Here is a 24,218-nt window from a genome sequence, read left to right as displayed (position 1 = left end):
TTTGAAGAGTCTCATTAGTATGTTATTCATAACCTGTCAGCAGACAAAAGCTGCTGTTTCTTTTGTATCACCTGTCCATATTTCCATTGTAGGACTTTACAGCTGCTATAAAAGTCTTTGATGTCTGTGATGACAGATGGGGACGGAGCAAAGATCTGGAAGTGAAAATTTAGAACAGGTGGTTGTCGAACTCTCAGTTGGTGAGAAGTTCATTTCTTTCTCTGTTGAGTTACTGTATCTGTCTCTTAGCAGTTGAGTATGCTGGGATCATACTACACAATGTTTTGGTCCTTTGAGATGGTCACTGTGTCAGATTAGTCTTTCACAGTCGTAAATTCTTGATGAGACTTGGCAGCAATGTGTAAGTCTACATGTAGGACCCATAGGTCGGTCTTATACAGTACATATACATAGGGGATTGGGAAGGAGGTGCAGGGATGACTTCAATTTTTCTTTATCTATAAATTCTCTAAACAAAAAAATATATAAATTACAATTACAAAGAAAAGCGCCCTGACATCCTTACATTTAAAAAGCTGCAACCAGCAAATGTTTGTTATTTTTGCTTGAAAAATTACTAAAACAGCTGGGACGGAGGGCTGTTTCAATATTTGTAGAAAGTCTTTTGGATATATTCCAAGCACAGAGTTGGGCTTTTAAAGAGTGTTTAATATCAAACATCGTTGGCAAACATTTTATAGCCTACTTCTAGAAGTTTTGGATGTATGGACATTCAAACAGAATTCATCTTCACCCTGTTTACAGTCAACTTAACACCAATTGCAAAAAAAGAGACAAAAATATGATATGCAAGCCTTGTTTTTCTTTTTTTGTATTTATGCTTTAATGTTAATGTTTTAATATTTTATAATTGTATTTTTTTTAAATAAATGAAAATTGTCATGTCACAAAAAGTCTATTGACTCAGCCTTGATACATGCTACAAGCTCTCCAAGATGAGCTGCTGGGAGTCCCTGTAGAGGCAGAGTAGGGGTTTCTACACAACTCTACCTACTTCCAAGCTCCAAGTAGCAGCGAATAAAGTCTAGAGAGGTCAAAACTCCAGCTACACATGTAGTATATAGAACAAATGTATTGTTAGACCAACACGTTTCGTCTTGTGGCCTTAATTAGGGTCATCAGGGATCAGGGTTCCTACCAGGGCACCCAGACGTGTCTTTTTGTTGGGACATCTTGAGACATCACTATATGTTGAATAGAACAAGCAATTGTTAACAACACTTTTTTGCTCCTGATTCCTCACGTTTGTCGGTTTATACCACGTTGATATTGTGTAATCTGATCACCACATTTGATTTCTATATTAATAATCCAATAACCAAAGACTTTTAGTGATAGAAATTCATATATGTTTTGTGTGACCAGTTACATTGTTGGTCGTCTGGTACATGCTCTTTATTGGTCAATATAGATTTACATCGAGAAGTAGGGGATACTGCTCAGGCTATTATGCACTCTTATGTGAATTTATTCTGCTCCACACACTATCTTGAATGAAAGATTGATATTGCGGCATCAATAACACTATATCTTCCTCTACTGAAACATGCCATTTATGAATTCACCAGTGTCCTGATTCATTTTGGCTCGGAGAAATTCTATTGCCAAGGACACCAACCTCACCATTTATTCTGATTAAGCTCAGCAGCACCATGACGGCATGTGTAACACTTGATGCTGTTTGGTCAACATGTTGAAAATGCATTCTTAGCAAATGCCCTGTGTGTCATCGATAGCATCCCCAGGTGCCAGTATGGACCGAGAGGTAGGTCTTTGGATTTCTCACACACACTGGTCCTGATGACACTCAAAAGGACAGTCATCTTTTGTTCTTGGAAGTATCACTCTATCGCCTAATAGAATTCCCCAGCAGTCAATAAAAAGGATGAATTATGCATGTCGGCCGGCAACAGGGAATTGACAGAGCATGTAAATCAACCCCCCTTTCCAAAGCCTCCAAGCCCTCCGTCTCCTCTCCCCCTTGTCTACTCAACCTCATTTAAATATGATTATGTATATATGCATTTACTTGCGTATGAAGAGTGAAGCACGATGTGGGAAATTTGTTTGCAATTGGACTGTAGCGTAACCCTCTCACACATAAGTCTGACAGGAACACACACACACACACACATAAATGCAGAGACATACTTCTATCCATGGCAAGTCTTGTATTTTAGTGAGCTACCATGGGAGCCGGAGCCACATGACATGTAATAAAAATGTTTTTTAACCCCATTGTCCATGCCACAGTATATTAGCTTAACAGGAGGCATCCAGAAATGGGGGTTTAAATCAAAATCCAGCTATTTGTCATCAAACCTCACGATTTACCACTAGTCTTGAATAAAAACACCAAACAATAAAACCATCACAGAATTTTCAGAATCCAAAACTCAGAACTGCTTATGTCTGCCTAACAAATTAGTTTACAAAAGAAAATACATATGTCAAAGAAGAGAGAATATAATATATAATATAATAATAAAATAGTAAAGTATTATTTATTGTTAATCTAAAGTTATAATCCTTATAATTTCCTTTACAAATGCGATATCCATGGATACTGGTGGGAATGCCCAGTGTGTTTTAACATAGGTCCCAAATTTTGTTGGGAATGACACGTATCAACTGTTGCTTACTGTACAGGTGCAACAAGGGATTGGACCCAAATGCAGATGTAGGAGGCAGAGCTGGTGCAGTTCAATGAGTTTATTGAAAAAAATGGCACAAAAGGATTAAGGGATGGTGAGACAGGCAAGGGTCAAAACCAGATAAGGCATACAGTCCAACAGGGAGCTGGCAAGAATCAAAATCCAATAACAGCCAAGGTTTAGGTAAAACAAGGCAAAAATCCCAAATCATTTGATAAGCTACACCAAGAAAAGGCTGGAACACTGGCCACACAAAGTACAAAGACAGACTGGTAAAGAGTGCGGAGAACACAAACTAAATACACTAGAGCTGGGAGGATAACAATGGGCAGGTAAAACCTAACAAGGTGGTGGCAGACGATCAAAATAGTGGGACGAACACAAAGTCAGGAAATGAATTTTTCTGAAAAAGAGGGGGGAGGTGAGTATATCAAAATAAAACGGGTAAACAAAGAATGAATGGCATGAAACAAAAGAAACAACCTAGGAAGCAGAGCAGAACATTATTATAAGACTGTGTATCAATATGAAATTGCCAATTTACAGCAGAAATTTTGTAGTAGGAAGATGAATTGTATTGACGTGGAATTCAAACCACCAGCACTTGTATATAATGGTTTAAAGATTGTGATAGCTCTGGCAATGTTGCATGTACACACAGAAGAATTGGTTCTGCTTCTCTTGAAAAGACAGCATGGCTGAGTAAATGCCTCTGCCATTTAAATTCATCTGAGCTAACAATCCTTCAGATGCAATCATCTGTAATTGTCTGTATTTTTGAGTGAAGTCACAAAGTGACACTCAGAACTTTAACCTGCTTTGTTTTCTACATCCTTTTAAGTGCAGTTATGTTGTTAACACCCACACCATCATCTGCTGCCATTGATTTTTTTAATTCACCGTTGCGGTTTTCATCCCAATTTTAAGACATTTTGCACCATTCTGTTCTTCATGTTGTCTCAAACAACACAGAGAATAGCCCCTGCAATAAAAACATGGGTATTGCAGCTGAACCTTTCAGCCTGTCAGAGATAAAAACCTATCAATGTTAATGGCCTATGATTTTCACTTGCTCCTTTCTTCAGAGTAACTATTAGTGAGGTTAATGGCAAATGTCCGCCCCGTGCTGAGCTCTTACGCATCCTGCAGCAGCAAATAATACAGTTCTGAGTAGTGTTTCACATGACATTGAAAGCATAGATTCGGGTGATAAATACAAAACATACTCAGACCGCTTCTGCCTAGATTATTATTAAGGATGATAAATGGAGAAGAGTAGTTTCTTGTCATCTAAGCGGCAGAATGTGAGTATGGATTCCGGTCTAATGCATTTCAGTACAACCACTCTACGCATATTCTTCCTTTACAAAGCTTCAAGTGATAATCTCAAAGGTTTTCATTTAAATAAATGTCTCTTAAGTCACTATCTATCGCTGAACGAGATAATGACTATCGCATTGGTGACTGAGCCTGACTGTGACTATCGCCCACTGATGAAAGTCCTTTTATTTGCAGTATTATGAACTGGATGTCTGTGCTGAAATCCCAAGCAGCGCATATTTAGTGACGTATTTTCCATCATCTGGCAATGGTCGGCCCGCTAGAGAGGGTAATCATAGTGCAGTTGTTGTGAAACGGCATACTGTATTTTTTTTCAGTCTCCACTAGCATTGTGGGTAAATGGTCACCATGGCCGATCAAAGAAAAAAATGATGACCACGGGAAAAAACTTGAGATGTCAAGCCAGTGAAAGTGTTTGGATCTCTACTTGCAATTATCACTTACCACCACAAGTGTCGCTAAAAAGCATGAAACAGGTCTTGAGAGATGATTCCTTTAAAATGTTCTGTTTTTCTTCAAAGTTTCTAGAGGTTGTAATTAGTGTTTGTGTTGTACATGTGGGGTTGCAGCGATATACAGGTTTCAAGGTATACTGTGTTATAAAACTTGACGTACTATGTACATTTGTTTATGTACGTTAATTAATCTACCACAGTAGTAGTATTAAAAATATATATATTTCAAGTTTATGTTAAGTTTTCTGACAACAGGTCTGACAAACAGGTCAAGGAAAGCATTAAGATCTATGTGAGTATGAATAGAAACTTGAATTATTCTGCTCCACATGTTTCGCTCACTGAGAGAGGGTGACATGTACTGCAGGTATCCAGAACACCGCATTCTTTCAGACAGACTTAACCCATATGGTTAGAGCTCTGTGTGTGACTCAAAAAAATTCCAGTAAAATGATAAATGGCAGCAGCAGTGTGGGTTAAGGTAATTGAGAGGTTTTGCTGGCATGTGGGGCTGAGAGAAAACAAGACAGGCAACGTGGTTCTCTGGCAGTGGAGCATCAGAAATCTCCTTTTAGGATATCTCTCAGTCTCCAGGACATCACAAACACACACAATCTCACTGTCTCCTGTCATAGCATCTCTTGTTCGTCTTTGCTTTCTGGCAGTAATGTTGCTCATAATGTCAAGAGGGAAGTGAGGATATGGGGAAAAACACTGTTTTTTAGTGAATGGTTGAATCCAGTCTCCAGTCTGTCTTAAGCACATACTTTAAAGCTAAAACTGTGCAACATCTTTAGATGAAATCAACCTGACAATAATCTTTATTCAGCAATGGCCTGGACCTGCACATTGTCTTTCTCAGCATTAAACAACTCACCTGCAGCGCTTTACTGTGGCTCCTCGCCAGACATATTGTGGGTATATGTCCTATTTAAAGGCTTTATAATCCGCTGAAGTCCTGTGGTTTTGTAGACGTGACACAGTATGGCGCACACAGGGTTTACGTGGCTTCAAGCACCCTGGAGGGCCCACCAGAGCCATCTAAAAGTATATTATGCCAGTTATGGGCTGCAGGCTTCATTGTTATATGTACTAATCAAACGATTGGTTTATTCTCGGGGACCCTAGTAGGGTAAAAAAAAAAAAAAACAAATAAAGTCAGGTATGCAGGAGTTGTTTTTGTGTCAAGGGCCCTGCGGCTTTCTATTACGAGCCAGAGGAAAACAAAAACGTTTTCATGGCTGAGTCATTTGAGAAGCCCCAACCTGTGCTATTGGCACTAGGTTGTTTCTCACATTAATCTCTATTTGTCTATTCATTAATTTTAAATGTGTTGTGTGAAGCAGGAAAAATCATTCCAATCTGCTGTCTGCCCTCCTTGGCTTTAAAATGAAATCCCGCTGCTTTATGCACACCTTGAACATGTTTCATAATTCATGGGCCTGTTGTGATTACGCTCTGGTTGAAAGAGGGGAAGTTGAAATTGTGTTCACTTTAAACCACAACACCGCAAACGGCACAATAGTTGGATTCATGGTGCATGGCGGAGCAGAAAGAGATGGTTAAGACGGCAGAGGGCTCAGTAGTCTCAGATAGAGAGGAGGAAAGTAGGGAGTGAAAAATAATAGAAAAGAGAAAGAAAAGTTTGGAGATTCCCACTCTATCCATTAATAATGAATCCCTTCTTTGTTGTGACAGTTGTGATTCCACCTGCCTCCCCCTTGTGCTGCAGATAGCATGACCCATGCCCAACTACTGTCACAGCAGCACCGATTGCTCTGTGACAGCATACTGCACTGCCTTCATCAACACACACTCACACACCCACACCTCCTCAGTGATCTGCCGCTCCCCCTCGCCCAGGTGTACTGACCTTGCCACTAGTCTGTGTTACGGAAGGCTGAGTCACCACTCACACATACCAAATGTGTTCTTTCCCTCTAAAGCCCGTCTCTGAGGTCTCTGTGGCTGTCGCTGCCTTCAAAGCTGAATGGCAGAACAGGGGACAAGGCTGCAGAGACCTCTACATGTTGACAGGACATTCTCAACACCTTCACTGGACAAGGTACACGCTAGAGAGGATCAAAAGGAGGAGGATGTTGTTGTTCGTTTAACAGCTGATATATGATGTTACATAAGGAATCTTTGCTTTATTTTTGCCTCCTTGGGGTAATTAATTTCACTCTGTTAGTAATTTTACACACACACAGGTCTGTGCCCACACAGAAACCTTGATGTGATTGACGTGGAGAGCTGTCAGAGTGATGGGTCTGATGGGCGCCCTTAGCTGTTCAGACAAAATCAGGCATTGCAGCAATTAGCACAGGGTTGTGCAGCAGTGTTGGAGGACACAACTGGGAAAGTGTCATAATCTGTTTCGTGAACTCCGTCTGGATACACCCGGTTTGCGGCTCCCTGTTTGGGAGCAAGAACTCTTCCAGAGAGGCTTTCTCCATCTGCAAAACGTTTGCAGAGTATCTCTCCTCTGCTGCTGGTGCAGTCTCCTGGCAGCAGGATGTTAATTGAGGCACTAAGCAACATAATAGAAACTCTGTGCAATTTGGCAGCTCTCTGAATGTTTCTGCATGTGCTTTTCTTTGGCCTATGTGACAGTATATGTTTTAGACTGACACTGAACGTGTCATGCCAGCCTGAAAAACTTTTATTACAAGTATTATAGTAGTAGGCTTTATTGATAGTATCATTTTATGAATTTAGTGTAAACGGCTTTAACAACAATACTGTTGACCAGCTGGTCTTGTGTGATTGGCCACCACAGCATTACGTTGGGATGCGTTTCCAAAAGTTGATTCTGTTTCAAATTTTTGAAGCAACCCCTGCAGTCTGCATAACTGCAATCTGAAAGCATGCTCTTGCTCACAGTGAATGGAAGGACTAGAGTTTTTCTGCCACAACGGCGAGTTTGTTTCTGAATTACGGCTGTCACGATATCAGATTTTCACGACACGATTAACACTATCTATCTAGATAAATGTCTATCCAAATATTTGCATTATGATTTTTTTGTTGTTGTTGTTGCATATCTCGCGGCCCTAGTGAACTATATTCACTTAATATTTTAGCTGCTTATAACAACATTATCTGTCACCACAGAACAACAGAAACAATGTGGAAAGTTGATGCTGTTTGAAGTGGAATTAGTAAAAAGAGAGAGCAAAGCCAGTTAGCATCACTGCACCTAGTCTGCCTGACACAATCACCCTGTAATCTTTACTTTGCCTGTACTGTAGGTGTGTGCACATCCACTGCTTTGTTACAAGATAAAAAGTGACAGTAGATACACAGAGCTAATTTTCCAGCTCTTTGTAGGTGAATACGGATATTGCACTTTTAATTAGAGCCTCATTTGCCAGTATCTCACACCAAGGACCTGCAGCTAATGCACAAGGTGTCCTCCATATCCTTACAGCAGGCACCTTGTCTTAATTTAAATGAACACAAGTGAAGCGAGCTCCTTTTACAATTGCAGCACAAGGTGTCTTCAGCCCATTCAGCTCGAGGCGAGCTAATTTACTCCATCCCCCTCCCTCCTGGTCTATAAACAGACACACATTCCTTGTTTCACTTTAGCTGCCGCAGTAAGAGCTAAGATTGACTTGCTCTAAACAGAATGATATATTGCTTGGTGGTTTGATATATACTGTATGTTTCTCTTTCATGTACAAGAGGAAGCTGTCAGTGCCCTTTATGGTGCACTAAAGGCCAAGAGTCTGAATAGTTGTCCTGGTGAGATAACTGCGGGAATGCCTGGTACAACGAACTCAGGATGTCATTCAGGAGAATTTTTTCGTTCAGCAGGGACATGACTCACGGAGCCTCACAGCAGAATCAGCCACTCTCTAATGTGCATGGTGAAGCAGTCAATGTAAAGCAAGACATTTGGTATTTTCCCTGGACCTGTGTTGTGTTCTGCAGTCTCCGGAATAAAAGAAAATGGGCAGCTACCTTCTTTATGTTCCCCTTTATTCCCACCTTGAAGACCCGGGGCATTCTCTGTCAGGCTTTCTGCTGAGTACGAGACTTTGGTGTGTATTTTTATTTAGTATTACCTCTGTCAGAAACATCCCAGTGTGCTGTTTGATACTCCTGTTAGATTGATGTGGTGATATGGGAATACTTGTGTTACCTGTCAGTCTGACGGGTTAAAATGGCTTTCTTGACCTGACTTTATAAACCTCCTCCTGGTTTAAGTGACATAGCAGGTCACTTGTTTACAGTAATTACAGGTTTTCTGGGATTTCTATACAATTTATAGCATATAGCAGTGTTTCCCACACATATATTTTACTTGGACAGTCTGCCCAGGCATATTAACGGCCACCCAAGTACATTTGTTGACCTGTCTTAGCATTTTCGACTTTCATTTGTTTTATCCTTCTGAGAGAACGACAGCGTCCATGATGGATTAAGTAGTAAACAATCTGCCCTCACTCTCCTGCTACTGTCAATCACACATGCTTTTTACAGACAATGACGCTCTCTGGTGTTACATCCCACCTGTAAAGGCAGTGATTGTGATGCCACCTCTTATTTAATGTTGGCCTACTTATGCCATTGTTTTTTACAAACTTGTAGGTGCACCTAAAAAAAATAAAATAATAAAACACCTGGTTTTTGCAATGTTGTTCAGTGCGCGTTGGTTTTGACCGGCTCCCGGCTCAGCCACTTTCATGAGAACAAAATCATGGTGAAAATTTCCTAAACACGAGTTGTATTTTTGGGTGACTTTATAAAACTTACTGCTGACAAAGAGAACCTGTAATGTTGCTGGTAGAGAGAGAGCAGAAAGGGGAGAGGAACAGAATGGCAGAATGTCACTTCATAATGATTTTAAAAGTTTTTTCAGTGAAAATGAAAATTGTGATGCAAAAATAATCATCCCCACTAATCATGAATCATATTGCAATCATAATATCTGTCAAGATAATGGCATTATGATTTTTTTGACCATATTGTGCTGCCCTACTCTCCATGTATGCTACTTAATTAATTATCTGCAGTGCTTTGCTAAGAAAAAGATGATTTGTCCAAAAATTATCTTGAAAAGGTCTTTAAAAGCATATAATTTAAGTGTCTGATACCTGAAGACACCCTGAACATGTTCAATTAATCCATCTGAGAGTGGTATTAGGCAAATTGATGTGACCCGCTACCATCAGTGAAGAAAATGTACAAAAATGTTTCAAAGCAGTGATCTGTGATTGCATTTAAATCTTCAACATGAATCATTCTGCAATCAGAGTTTCTCATTTTCCAGGCACTTAAGTTTCAATCTGCTTACCTGAAACTAAAGTGTTAGCTGACTATTATGTACTTGAATGTGACTGTGGATAATGCTGAAGGTAATAGTCTATTTTATCCCGCCAGTACAAGTGAAACAGTGATGTCATTTTGGTGACAGCAGGTCGAGTGCCACTCGAATGCTCCACTCCAGCACAGACAGACAGGCAGATGGTCTCGAAGGCTACTGCTGCCAACACCCACAAGTAGTCAGGGAAAGAGAAACAGGAGCTGGTGTGAAAGCCCTAGCTAGTCAGCAGTTTGTTTAAAACTAAATCAGCCTGCAGCACAGGGTTGTTTTCCTCAGTGCACTCTTTAGCTCTGCGTGTATCCTCACTCCTCTGTGCAAAAACCATTATGCACTGATGTTGCTTTCCTCAGTTCCATCGTACTTGCTGTGGCTCTCTTTGGATTTTATCTTCCTGAGCCGACCCGCCGCTCCTACTCCTCTCCCCGCCTCTCTGTTTCTCTCTTACTGAATGCAGACTTCTCTCTGTCAGCTATTGATTTCTGTTTTCTTTCCTCTCAGCCTCCTCCTACTCCCAAGCTCCAGTGGTTGTTGAATCAAGCCAGAGCTTGGCCACAGACTACTTCCCCCTGGGCCTATCGGGAAAATCAAAGTTGGGACTGTTTAAAATGCGGAGGGTGACTAGTTCAAAGAGAGGCTACACAAATAGATGTGTGGTTGTGTTTTTGGGTCATGCGTTAATAGTTTAGAATGATAAATATTTAAGATCGCTCAGTCTGAAATCTTTCGTGAAGAGCATGACTCTGATGTCAGTGAGCTAGTCCTATTTTCTGCCACTTTGTGTTGCAGTATGTAAATGTATCTTTTATGCATACATAGATTCATTTTCATAGTGATTTAACTGATGTATAAGATTTTTAATTGGAAAAGTAAAATACTCAAAATGTTTTGAGGTTGTGACCCTTCAATAAGCATATCATAATTTACCTCTGGATACGAATCACCTCTGTCACGACTGAATTAAAACAATAACAGTTCTTGAAGTCATAATCAGTTCTGCTTGTTATCAGATTGCTGCATCAATATAGGATAGTTGCATGTCACACCAGTTAATTAAGAGCTGATGAAAGAAAATGAAAAGATTTGTTGAGGTGATGTTACTGCTGCAGTGACGCAGTAAAAACTACAAGCCCCAGCTGCAACCTCAGTGTGACACAGTTCTTGTATTCCTCAAAAGTATTAGTTATTATTTTTCTGTCTTAAATTCTGTACCAGATTTCTAAATTGTCTCGTGTCTATAAATCAAAATATAAAATATGAAAAAAGGTAAAAGTTGTTTCTGGGCAGCTGACTCTGCTTTAAGCATATTTTATTAATTCAGAGAGCTGCTAAAAGGTGACATAACGAGGGAGGCGAGGAAGAGAAGTGGAGTCAACTTCAGGCCAGGAGGGTAACATGGAGCTCCAGAGGCTGCAGCCTTTAATCACTCAGTGAGCTGAATGGAAATGAGCTATAATTACTTTTTAACATATTTTACAAGTCTGGTTAAAAAAAATGACTCATCCAACTCTGTCTCTGACCCTATAAGGTCAGGAGCAGCCTCTCAGGTCTCCTGCATGTGATGCTGACAGTGTTACATGCAGCAAAGCCCCAAAGGCCATTAATACTGAATCAGGAGGAAAGATTGTTCAGTCAAATCTAACTAGTCTTCTGTCTTCCTTTTCTTCTAGTGACGGCCGTGTGGAGCTGCTGGGAGGAGGAAGTCTCCAGATCTCCAATCTCACAGAGGAGGACACCGGCGTCTACACCTGCATGGTGGATCATGCCAATGCAAGCATTGAAGCGCAGGCCCTACTCACCATACAAGGTACCCTCAACAACCCACATTGTCTGCGTTCTTTTGTAGGATCGGTAGGAACAGGTGGTATACCCTGCACTGACTGGAAAGAAGAAAAGAGAAAAAAGCAAAGAGAAAAGAAAAATATAGTACAGTTACAAATGCAGTAGAGTACAATTTATAGAGGCTCCAAATCATAAGTGTTGTAGAAACTCTGCTTTCACAGTTACAAATCAGCTAAGCTGAAACATATTCATGGCTTATTTTTTTAAAAATAAATGAGTAACAAAGTGACTGTACAGGCTAAAACTGAGCTGCTGGAGATGGTGAGGATCCATTAGCGGTGGAGAGCTGAGTCATCAGGGCCAACTGAACTATAACTGAACTCTCAGACCTCTCAGACTCTCTTCCTTCTATCACTGAAAACAGTCTCATTTCACCTGATATTGTTTGGGAATGAGTTTATAAAAATGCCTTAAGGACCCATATACCAAATCTGAAACAAAGCCACAGATAGAAGAGGGTGAATGGGCCGAAACATAACACCATGATATATTTAATCCAATCACAATCAACGATCTAAGTTGTGATCATATTTCTGTATTTTTGAAATGCCCTGTAAACTACAACTGTGCTTGAAATAGCCTGTGAATTTCTGTAGTTGCACAATTTGAGCACAATATGGCATTTAAGTTAGTTGTTTTTTTAGCTAAAACTTTTGTCCCATTCTTTACAATTCCGCACCAAAAGAAGAGCCACGTGAAGTAATTCAGCCAATCAGCATAGCAACAAACGTAGCTGGCGACATCACTACAGTATGTTGGTATGTTCCTGGAGCGTGGATCAGTTAGTCAGTGAGGTTATGTGAGGTTTGGAAACAGAAGTCGAAGAAATTAAATACTCTGATCTCTGTGATTTTCCTTAAAAGTAGATCTAAAGTCAATCAAAAATCATCTATCAACCACCTCTAGGTACTGACAGTTTAGTTTGAAATGAAATGAACAAGGTGTACCAAGTAACTTAGCACTGTTGAGATGTGCTGCACACTATGAAGAAGGACATGTTTCTGTATATAAAATGTTGACAGTGAGCGATCTATTCAGCATTAGTAGGCAGCATATGGACTGTTTGTACCTGTGTGAATCTGCCATTTCACTTAACTTCACCCTACGCAGAAATAACAAAAAGATTTGAGTTGCACATATAGCTGGCAGCAGACAGTCAAGGACAGAAATGGTCAGAGATTGAAAGGGTAACAAAACAGCATTTTCTTACACCTCTGCAATAAAAACACCTCAGTGTGTCTTCCTACTTGTGCATCCAAATACATTTATTTAGATGAATCACTCTTAGTGTTGAGTGTACAATGTAGAAAATTATCAGCATTGCTGTTTAGTGTTGCTCCCTGTTATATTACAGCAACAGTACACATAAACTGTATATATACTCTCAGGTTTTCCTGTACACAATCACTACCAGTTAATGGGCTTTGGGTAGAAATATTCATTCTTCCTCAAATGTTAGTTCAGTTCTGTGAAGGAACCACACTGCTGGTGCTGTGGTATTTTTCACTCAAAATTCAGTGTTGATGAGTAAATTTGAATTATGGACATACTGGGTTTGAGACACATTTTTTAATGACTATTAATTATCAGTCTTTCGCAAGCAACAGCTGCTATTTTCCAAGTGACTGTTGACTAATCTTCACTTTTCACAAAGTCCTACTTTGAAAGTAAGAACCTAAAATGTACGAGACTGGTCTATAATAAATACATAAATAAGCTCTGTATTTGTGTTGTGACGCACAGTACAAAAATGAAAAATTTATGCATAAAAGATCTTAAGAAACCAAGCTGAAATATCTCACATGTCCCACAGCATTCATACCAAGGTCACTAATATTCTGCCTGTATACGTCAAAGCAGACTATATCCACCCCTGCCCCATATAATGACAACTAAATTAAGCACACTTTGTCCTCACACTGTGCAAAGGTTTCAGTCAAAACAACCATGAATGTTGCATCATAATATTTTTTTGTTACACTAAAAAAGAAAAATGACATCGCTAATTATCTTCTCCATTTCCTCTACCAAAACCATGAAACATCAATTTGAGTGCAGCAGTTGAGGAGTACAGTTTACAGCTTTCAATATGTGTCATCTTTGGTTGTAAGTCAAAAGAAACGTGTTTATTTTAAACCCAAACAACACGGTCATGATTAGGCTTGCCACGGCAGTCAGTGTTTCATGGGGATATACAAAGTACATTACTTGCCCACCGCCCCCAAGGTCTTTTCATGAATGCCGAGTTCGACAACAGACGCTACAACTACCAACAAGAAGTTTCTACTCTGGGCAGCAGCTACAGAGTAGCGGGAGTCAGATTTAAGCCCAATCCTAATGAGGATCCTGTTAACGTTAATGAAAAGGAGTTGGTCACCTCAGTGAGAAATTGTAGGTGTGCAGCCTGTCGCCTGCAGCTCTTCATCTAACACCTGCCCCTTGATCCAATACTCCTATAGATTATATAAAACTACTTTGTTTTGAGACAAATTTTTAATGAACCATAGCTAAACTCATTGACAATCACATTATATTTCCTGTGACTATTACATAATAAAAGTCAACTTGTGATTCAACGGTTAAATGCTTTTGTGAGATCTCTAATCATGATGTAATTGGTACAGAAGTTAAAGCTTCAGTAATTAATGGAAATCAAAATCTCATTGCCCAACACTATAAGAAATCCTCTAGATGTTTCAACTAACTGACTATAAAAATAAATAGATATAACATACAAATATATGCAAACATCTGTTCATTGGGAAATTAGGAGAAAACGCCTACCGATTCCAGTAAAATCATTCTGACAAATATTCAAAACACCCACAGTAATTGTGTTGTAATTGCTGTTGTCAGACTTTGTTGATGAGAAAAACACACATGAACACAGACGTGTTGAGTGTACTTATGTACTTTTCCCAGGTGAAGCACGTCAGCAGGATTTGCTGTGAAATAATTTGAGAATGGGGAAACACCCTGAGGCTCATTCCCGGGTTCATTGCATTTCACACACAGCCACATCATGCTACGTCTCCCATCCCTTTCTTCCCAAATCCCTTCATCTCACCAACACCCCTCCACCACCCTTTCATCATTTCCCGTCGCTCACTGTGATTAAAGGAGACAGTAATGGAAAATCGGATCAGGTCACAGGAGGACATCTGACTTCACTCGTTTTCAGTCTTCAAGTCTGCCTCACTGAAATCCCTTATGTGTCCGACCCGACCCCTGCCAACCCTCCACCTCCAATGTGACAAGACTGTAGAGGATTGATTTTGGAATATTGTTGAAAGGCATCAGTCATCATAATTCGATAAAATAGATTGATTAGATCCCATGCTGTCGACTCACAGTCCTTATTGTATTTACTTCATCCAGATTCATGAAGAAACCAGATTGTGTCATTGATTTGCTCCCTTGACAACCAGAAGTGACACATGAAAGGTCAATTGATTCCCTCAAGAAGTAGTTATGCTCATAAAAGACACTCATACAAATCAGAGTGGTATGAATCCATACTCACAAAAAAAACTGTTTTTCCTATGAGTGACTCCTTCCAAAACACCTTAGGGCCTCTTTTGCTGCAGTAACAAGAAGAAATTGTGTGTTTATGGCAAGTGGCTTTTCATAAACACTGGACAGTTTGTGCTGAGGAAAGGATGCAGAGAGTCAGCCGGGGATTTGATACGGTAAAACATTGTTAAGAATTGCCTGGAGATAGCTTGGGGGTTTGTGATGCAGCTGGTGCTCATCTGTGGAGCGAGAGATACATGGGGCTGCAGCAGGTGTGTGCACACACATTAACACACAACCATGCATACATAATGATGCCACACAAGGTCAATTATGCACTTACTCTATACACCTGCATGCATTCACTAGAAATTGTGTGTATTCACATGTTAAACTGGCCTTGCGGCTTTTCAGTTAAGTGTCTTTGGTTGCTACTGCCCACCTAGAGGTCAGTTGAACCCTTTTTTTTCAATCAATAGGCTTTGGTGGCTTGCTCATATTATACAATTTGTAAGATGAAAGGGCAAAAACGTTTCATGTATTTGATCTTATTGATTCACTGCACATCACATACACTATGACGGCAAATTTACAGTTGTATACACACACGTTTCTGAAAGGAGGGAGAACCAAAGGGGCTGGTGACATTTGACCAACTTTACAGGAGAACCAAAACAAAAAATGACCATATTTTGTCCGGACTTTGTTTATTAAATTCAATCTCTTATATTAAAACTTTATAAATGCATGGATGACAGCGTACTTAAACTAACAATAGAGATTTCTGCTTCATCGTATCATCATGAAGTAAATGTTGATTGCACAATGTGATGGATATAGAATTATGAAACCATCAGCATTTACATTGGTTCCCTATAAATCTTGCTAACACTATTATAATTTTTTTCTGCCACCGGGCATGTGGTCAACTGGGAAAAGAGGTTAACTGGCGATCCATTTCCATTATATTCTAAATGATTTAATAAACTCACGTTTTGTCCTGTGTTGTTGTTGTAGTTGTTATTTTTGACTTTGGAGAAAAGAAACGATTGAGTTGTCTTTGCAACAGTGGTGCTGACAAAAATACCACTTAGGGGTAAAAGTTCTCTGTTGCAGGTAAAATGAACAATTATTTGACATTTATTGAAAAATATATTTTAAGCGCACTTTGGTCCCTTTTGTTAGTGTTCAGTTGTAGGTCTTTTGGTTTTTGATAAATAACTCCGAATGGGTTAAGAATTTACATCTGCCGATTTGGCTTTAAAAGGAGCTCATCAAGAGCTGTCTTTGGACATAGTATATTACTATTTTTTGCCCAAAATGTGACTAATGACCCTCTGGTTCTCAACCCTCGAATTATGTCATAGAACAATATGTTATTGTCCATCAGTAAGGTGCAATTCATTCACATATCTTTAAGAATCTGATTAGTATTAACCACAATAGTCCCTACCTGCAGTGTACAACCCTGATTTCACAAAAGTTTGGTGATGTGTAAAACGTAAATCAGAATGTGATCATTTGTTCATCCTTTTTGTCATATACATATAAGAGCAACAAAATAGTGGAAAGTTGTGCAATTCTCAAAAACACCTGTTTGGAACATTTCACAGGTAAACGGGTTCATTGTTAACAGGTGATAGTATCATGATTGGGTATGAAAAGAACATCCTGAAAGGGCTTAGCTGTTCACAAGCGAGGGTGGGGTGAGGTTAACCACTTTGCGAAACACATGATTGTGTAAAGGGTATTACTGCATGGGCTCAGGAACACGCCGTCAAACTGTTGCCAGTAAACACAGTTTGTTTGCAAATGATTTATTCTGTTTTTACTTAATTTTTCCACAGCGTCCCAACTTTTTTGTAAACAGGGTTTTATGAGGTGGAATCTGTTTCCAAGAAATAACCAAGGCATTTACAATTCATTGAAACTCACTTTCAAGGTTACCTGTTATGAGATATTTTAAGCCCTGAGAATTTACAGCAAGCTCCAACAAAGGTCTGGACTGAAAAGTGCCTCGCAGAACAGTTAAATGTTTGTTCTGTTGGCTGCAAAACTTATCTATCTGTGGACAAAACATCTGAACAAACAACAATACGTCTTTGCGATGTGAAATGACGTATAAACAGCTTCCGCTGCGATAATGTCAGCAGCTGTCAAAAGTAAGCAATAGGTATCCGGGAACAGTGTGCTCCATATCTTTTTATTTAATGTAATCAAAGTGCCAGTAAGATAGAGAGGATTTGAGCTTTTATATGTGTAAACACAAACACAATCTGGCAAACTTGTTCGACTGCAGTCAAACTCCAGACAGCTACTTTTGTCAGGCATTAAACAACAGTGATAACGGTAATGTTTAGCTCACCCTTCCACTCGTATCACATCTAGCAGCACAGACATACTGCATGTTTGTGAGAGTGTTATGTTCAGTATGACTTTGCTGTGACATCTCACCCTCTATTAGACCTGGCAAGAGGATAAATGAGGCCAGAGGAGGCAGCAGCTTCTGATTATGGTGTTGTGTGACAGGGGCACCACCCAGACCTGGACTCTGTATGTTTGCAGGACAGAAATAGTTTCTCCACAAACATGTATGTTTCCAGTTTTATGTGGCTCCCAGTCAGTGGCCCTCATCTATCATGGCCTCATGCTATCGTGTCATCAACTTAATTGTTTTTTTCCAGGAAATCCCTGCCCTCTGTAAAAGTGTCATTCCTTTCCTATGAGCTGAAGAGATTTATAAACCACAGACAGCAGGGGTGTTTTTACCTTGTTATAGAAATGGGCAAAAATAGACAGAAATATAAAAAACCTTAGATATGCTAGATTTCAGCTCCCAGTTCTACTTTCTTTTTCGCTCTTTTGTAGCAAGAAAAAAGTGAGACATTGATTGTATATCACATCTACATACCTTGTGCAGCACACATTGTTCTACCAGGAAAGAATAAAGCAGATGTGACTGTAACTTAACAAAAGTCAGTCTATTAACATATCAGTTGAGGATGCTGTAGAGGGAATTTTTTTTTTTTTTCTGAACTGTGCTCAAAGTGTTTTTTCCAGCAAGGGACAGGAATAGTTGTTGTAAATGACGCGTGGAAGAATTACAGATTTGATAAGATCGGGTGGATATTTTCAGTCTGTTTTTACTTTGCCACACAAGCTTCCTGTCCTCCCCCCAGTGTCACAGGGCAGGTGCTTTCCAGCCGAATAAAAACGAAACTCTCCATTTAGCTATTAAAAGAATACTGATCTGATAATAGGCGATACCCACGGACGCACAAGTTTTCCCTTTTTAATACGTGGTTTTATCCAAACCAGTGGGGTAAGAGGTTTGTGTCTCTGTCTGATTTCCATCTACGCCTTCTCCCGTGTCTGCATTCGTCTGTGGGGAATCACATTCTGCTGTTTATTTCAGATAGAGACACATTTGCATCAGGAACATGCAAGTACTGTGTGTCGGTTTTGTCGCATTGAGTCTGGTGTTTTGTTTTGACAGTAGTGTTTGTCTGTCCCATGTTGCTTCATCTGCTGTGGGGAAACCAGTCCAGCTCAGCCCACCTTATCAGGTGTTTGAGTTGGCAGCAGATTCTGACTGTCATTACTCATCCTGTCCAACTGTAAAACTTAGATTCGCACTTCTCTGATCCTTAGGACAAATGCAAACACACATTCTTTCATCACCACATTTCTAGGTAGGTGTCAGATTCTGGCAATGTGCAAGAAAATGTTATGTCCTTACGTAGCTGTTTTAGTACAAATATATTTACCTATTCTTGTGTACATTAACATATAAGTCCAACATTTTTACTGTTTCAATATTCAAGACTATAAATTGCTACATCTCAAGAATAACCAAAGTTAACCCACGAAAATGTAATCACTGTTAATATTATGTTCTTTGGGATTGACTTCATTACAACATGAGCGTTATATTAGCATTTTTGGAGGAGCTTTTTTCTAACAACATTGAAATGACTATAATTAAAGCAGCTACAAGGCACTTGAATTTTTTGTTAATTCCAAATTCCCATCACCCATGTGGACAAAAATGCTATGAGCTCTACCGTCTTGTGTCTAAAGATCTTGATCATGCTAGCATGTGCTTTTATTTATTTATTTATTTTAAGCGACTGATAGAGAGACACAAGATGTTTAGTACTATTCCTCTATTTTAAACACAGCTGTTTGCAGGATGCTTGGCGCTAAGGGTATCTGTGGCTGCATAAGGATAATAACTTTGTTTTAGTGCCTTTCCTACACGTAGGTCACATGTTATCCTACAGCTAACAGATTCTATAGCTTAAGCTAAAACTTCCCTTGTAATGTTATGTCTTCATAATAATAAGCCCACAGCAAGATATAGCTCGGTAGCAAGTCCAAGTCCAACATGAAATGCTACGTTATAAGCCAGTTGTTCTGCTGCTGACAGCCCATGCAGAAGTATGCGCTGCTGTACCATCAGCCTACAGAGCAGCTTCTTTCCTCAGGCAAGTAATAAATTCACTATGCAAGACAAGTGAATGGTAGTGTTTTTTGTTGGCCATACTTTCAATCCACTTACAATAGGAGGTTGAGTAGTAAGTATCTGTTTTAGAGCTCTACATGACTAATAATTGGTCTTGCTCTGAAATGAAGGCACTGCACAGAGGAAGCACCTTGAACTCCTCTATATGCCGTAACTAAACCATCAAGGAAGCTTGGTTTCAGCATTAAGTGGACGATCTATGGCCTCTGCTTTTCTTCAGTTCAAGTCATTTTAGAACCATCAGAGGGAGACCACAATAAACATCCAAAGATTGAACTCTCTGGCTGTGACGCTGCCTCCAACAGGACCTTATGTTCTCAGTGACTAAAGCAAACACCGAGAATCTTTCTTGCCTTACTGCCGAAGCTGTTTGTTTTGGATTGGATTAAGAGTAAAGCTGTTATCTTTGGAAGAGCAGGGTGGGTAATTAGTGCAGTCCGAGCTCCAGTTGCCCTCAGAGTAAACCCCTGACTGCCCAAGAGCTATTGTTTAACTTTATGAAGCTAACTGGACTCCAGCCAAGCTAACAAAGCAGAAAAATGTCTTTCATATTCAGATCCTTAAGCTTCAACAATCTTATACTGGGTCTTAATAGATGCCTGCTGTATGTCTACACTGTGTTTATTTCAATGTTAGACTCCTCCCAGAAAGCTTGAAGTGCACCAACTACAACAGCTGCTTTCTTCAGCTGTTTGATATTTCACCATTTTTGTACCAGTAGATAGAGGAAGGACCGAATTTCCCTCAGTATGTCTCTATTCCAGTAATCTTCCTAGAATCCCTCAAGTAATCCTAGGTTTTGTTTTAACAAGCTCACAGTGAGACTCACACATGACCTTTTTGTGGCCCTCTTTTAGTAGTTCACTGGAGTCAGTGAAAGTCTGCATTAAAGCTTCTTTTACTAAGCTACAGGCTAGAGAGATGATACCAGCTGCAAAGAACTGGCATCAGAGTTCTTTCGGCTCTGCTCTTCTCTTAATATTTGTCTCAGTGTTTGTTTTCTCCCTCTTATGAGTATATGCATTTCTGTCTCTGTTGGGTTCCTCTTTCATTAGAGAGTGTTTTTATGTTCCAAAACAAGTCCGCCTGTTTGGAGACGTTCCAGATGGTAGAGTTGTGCATCTGTGTGTCCGTGAACCTTAAAGTATAGAAAAACATGAACTTGGCATCCGTACCATCATCCGTATGTTGCAGGGACATATTTGGCCCTGGATTTGGATTGATCACTCATCACCATTTTTCTCTGTTACTGGGTCCAGAAAGTGCTGCCGCTGGGGTAGAGTTCATGAGAAACATGTGAGCAGCAAAAGCTTTGCAGAGTTTAATAGAAAAATTGAATCTGAAAATTCTCAAAATCACAGAATGTGATATTTGTGATACGGCTAAAAAAAAAAAGTGAGTATGCGAATGCCATGTGGTTCATCATTAGTGGGAATTATCGTTTTTGCATCAGAATTTTTATTTTCACTGAAAGAACTTTTAAATTCATGATGATGTGACATTTGTGGGAGTCTTTACCAAACAAACATGTTTTCTTACATCGGGAGAATAATATTTATACACTAGGGAAGCACTCTGCAGTACTTCATTATCATGCTGTTTTGTCACACATTTTACCTTGATAAAAAAAATTGCCGCATCTTGTGATTTGAATATTGCATTTGGCCATTTTGTGATTTTAATAATATTTTGACTCATTGTGCAGCCCTACCGTTGTGCACAGTATAAAGTCCTGGTTGTGAACCACTTAGCTTTTAGATAGAAGTTGGATATTCTCACACTAACATCGTTGCTGACCGGCAGCTTGTTTCTTCTAGCACTCCTCTGCGTCCTCTTGCAAATGTGACCAAGTTCACCTTTGCATATTCATGTTTCATGCTGCAAACAGCCAATTAAGGAAGGTCATCAGACAAAACAAAACCCTCCACAAATGTCATACTGTTGAGTCCTGAAAGCTTCCTCCACCCCCACCGCCCAAGCACTATTGGTATATTTAGGCGTTTCTACTCATTGCCCAGTCCAATAGGTTCCAAATGTCTGAACTCCATTTAGAGAAAATGGTGCATGTCTGCCTGGATGGAGAAAGAGAGGAGGGGAGGGCTGAAGATGGAGAGATAGACAGGGAGTTATAGGAAGATTAAGAGCTGGGAGACTGAGTTGTGAAATGCAGAGAGAGAGTGAGAGATAAAGAGAGCTGCAGGGTACCAGTCACCATTAAATCCCGTCACCAGCAAACCTCACCGGGGGCCCTGAGCACACACAAACACACAAACACACAAACACACAAACACACAGACACAACACACATGCACATAAAATATAGATATTAAAAGAAAGACATTGCAATGTTATACAAAAAAAGAGACCAATGCAATGAACGTGCACAGATTGAGACAACCTGGATGTACAGAAACATATTTTATGTATAGGCACACACACACACACACACACACACACACACATACACACACACACACACACACACACTTTTATTATGCAAACAAAATCCACCCTTACACATATTGCCGGCATGGAGAAACACAAACAATTATGTAAAACCTATAGCAGCAGTAATAACAGGACAAAACACGTATCCAGACTCATTTATTCATATACACACATGGCTCAACTATTCACACACACACACACACACACACTGTCTCACTGGTGTCTTAACACCAAGTCCCTGACACACCAAAGTAAACCAAGATTCCACCTGCTTCTGGTGCACAGCTACTAGAAGCAAATATCCAGGGGACACCACACTGTGAAACGCATTATTCACAGCTCACACATTCTTGTGCAGGGAACACCAGTAGACAGACACACATACACACACACACACACACACAGATACACAGAGACGTAAACACAAGCACATGAACACACTCAGAGCAAGGTGATGGCTGTCTTGATAATCATACAAAGATCGGGTCTACAAGCATCACTGTCCTCATTTCCATCCTTGTCACAGTCGTCAGTATTTGCCACTGAATCTCACAGAAAGGTCCAGACACTCATTAAGCGAGGTGAGGGAAGGCTTCCATTTTCTGTGGCACTATCCGATTGTTTCGTGTTGGACTGGTTCTGCCGCAGTGTATGGTTGGAAAAGTGGCAATTGGGAGTCATGGAACAAAAGATTCAAGATTCAAGATTAACTTTATTGTCCCACAATGTGGGAAATTTGTTCTGGGCCATTCACCCATGCTGCAGCCATAAGTAACACAGAACATAAAATTACACACAGTCACATACAATGGATATGCACATCTATATCATACAAAGTGCCGGAGTGCAAAAAAGTGCTAAAATAAAAAAGCTTGATACTGTACAGCAGGCTTTTCTTTGAAACTTACTTGTCGCATCAAACCTGAAGGGAAACTCCAACCTGGGATATTCCTACAATGTTGAGTGTGTTTCATTTGTGAAGTTTAGAGCATTGTAGTTTCTACTGAAGAATACCTTTTGACAGTCTGAGTGACATGTATGAATTTGTAGCTGTCATTAAAAAAATGAGCCTGCGGGCATAGAAATATATAGCTCGTGATGCTTCTTAATGAAAACGGTGAACCGTGGGCAATGTGTATGACTTGAATCCCCAAGCTTAAGAACAGGTCTCTATTTTGACTGCACTGTGTAAAGCATTCACAAAGAAATACTGTAATCTTTTCAAAAATGTGGGGCACACAAGGTTGAAAGGGGTTAGTTTTTTGTTTTGATAGTTCATATGATCACAACTGCCAAAACGCAAGCTGTTTATATGATTGCATGCACTGATAATTCCCCACAATTATCCCACGAACAGGACTTTCTGGAGGAATATGTGGAAATGTCTTTTGTGGAATTTATTAAAGCATATGAGAGGCAAAATCCTACTACATCACGTCACAGGTGCTGTCCCTGGGTTTTAAATATACAGAAAAAACATTCTATGGGATGGCGTTGTTCTCTTTTGTATGAAACTTCTGTCGAGTTTCACCTCTCCTCCCACCTTTGTTCCATGTGCTTTGTGTAGGGCATGAAAATACCAAACAGATGGGCAAAGTGCATTTTAAGGTCAGGATAATACAAACATGTCGGAGTGCCCAATGTGACCTGAAGCTGCACTGCTTCTTGATGTACTGAGGCTATTATTGCTGGAGAAATGTGCATGCAGAGGATGGCTCCTTTTAGCAGTTTTAATTACAATTAACTATAATTTGGGAGTCTTCATTTTCCTGCTGATCGGTTAATTTTAGAGTAAATTGGCCACAGCTACATCAAGCAAATGAGTGGGACTCGACCTGACAACCTGGTCCTCTGTTGAATAAAATCAGAAAAGGACCTACCCACTGCTCCTAATATCCAATCAGCCCGTGTGAATAGCCACAAAATAGATGCTAATAACTAGCTATCACAGAGCCCACGATGCTGATGGCTAAGCTTGACACACTGTGACACACCAACAATACAGTCATTTAAACTGTGGTCAGCGAGGTCGGCTTTTATCAGAGAATGCACAGAGGCAGCAAAGGCACACACCCGCACACACACATGCA

The 24,218-nt window shown here is 39.9% G+C and overlaps 1 protein-coding gene across 1 annotated transcript in view; it reads left to right on the top strand.

The window, feature by feature from the left end:
- Positions 1-24,218, top strand: part of neo1a (neogenin 1a) — a 176,267-nt gene that overhangs the window by 96,721 nt on the left and 55,328 nt on the right. The window contains exon 5 of the mRNA XM_073465092.1: positions 11,471-11,607. Coding sequence (XP_073321193.1) covers positions 11,471-11,607 — 137 coding nt within the window. The remainder of the gene's footprint in view (positions 1-11,470; positions 11,608-24,218) is intronic.

The sequence above is a fragment of the Pagrus major genome, chromosome 4 (assembly GCF_040436345.1).
Source record: "Pagrus major chromosome 4, Pma_NU_1.0".
Lineage (NCBI taxonomy): Eukaryota > Metazoa > Chordata > Actinopteri > Spariformes > Sparidae > Pagrus > Pagrus major.
This window is presented reverse-complemented; position numbering and strand designations above follow the sequence as displayed.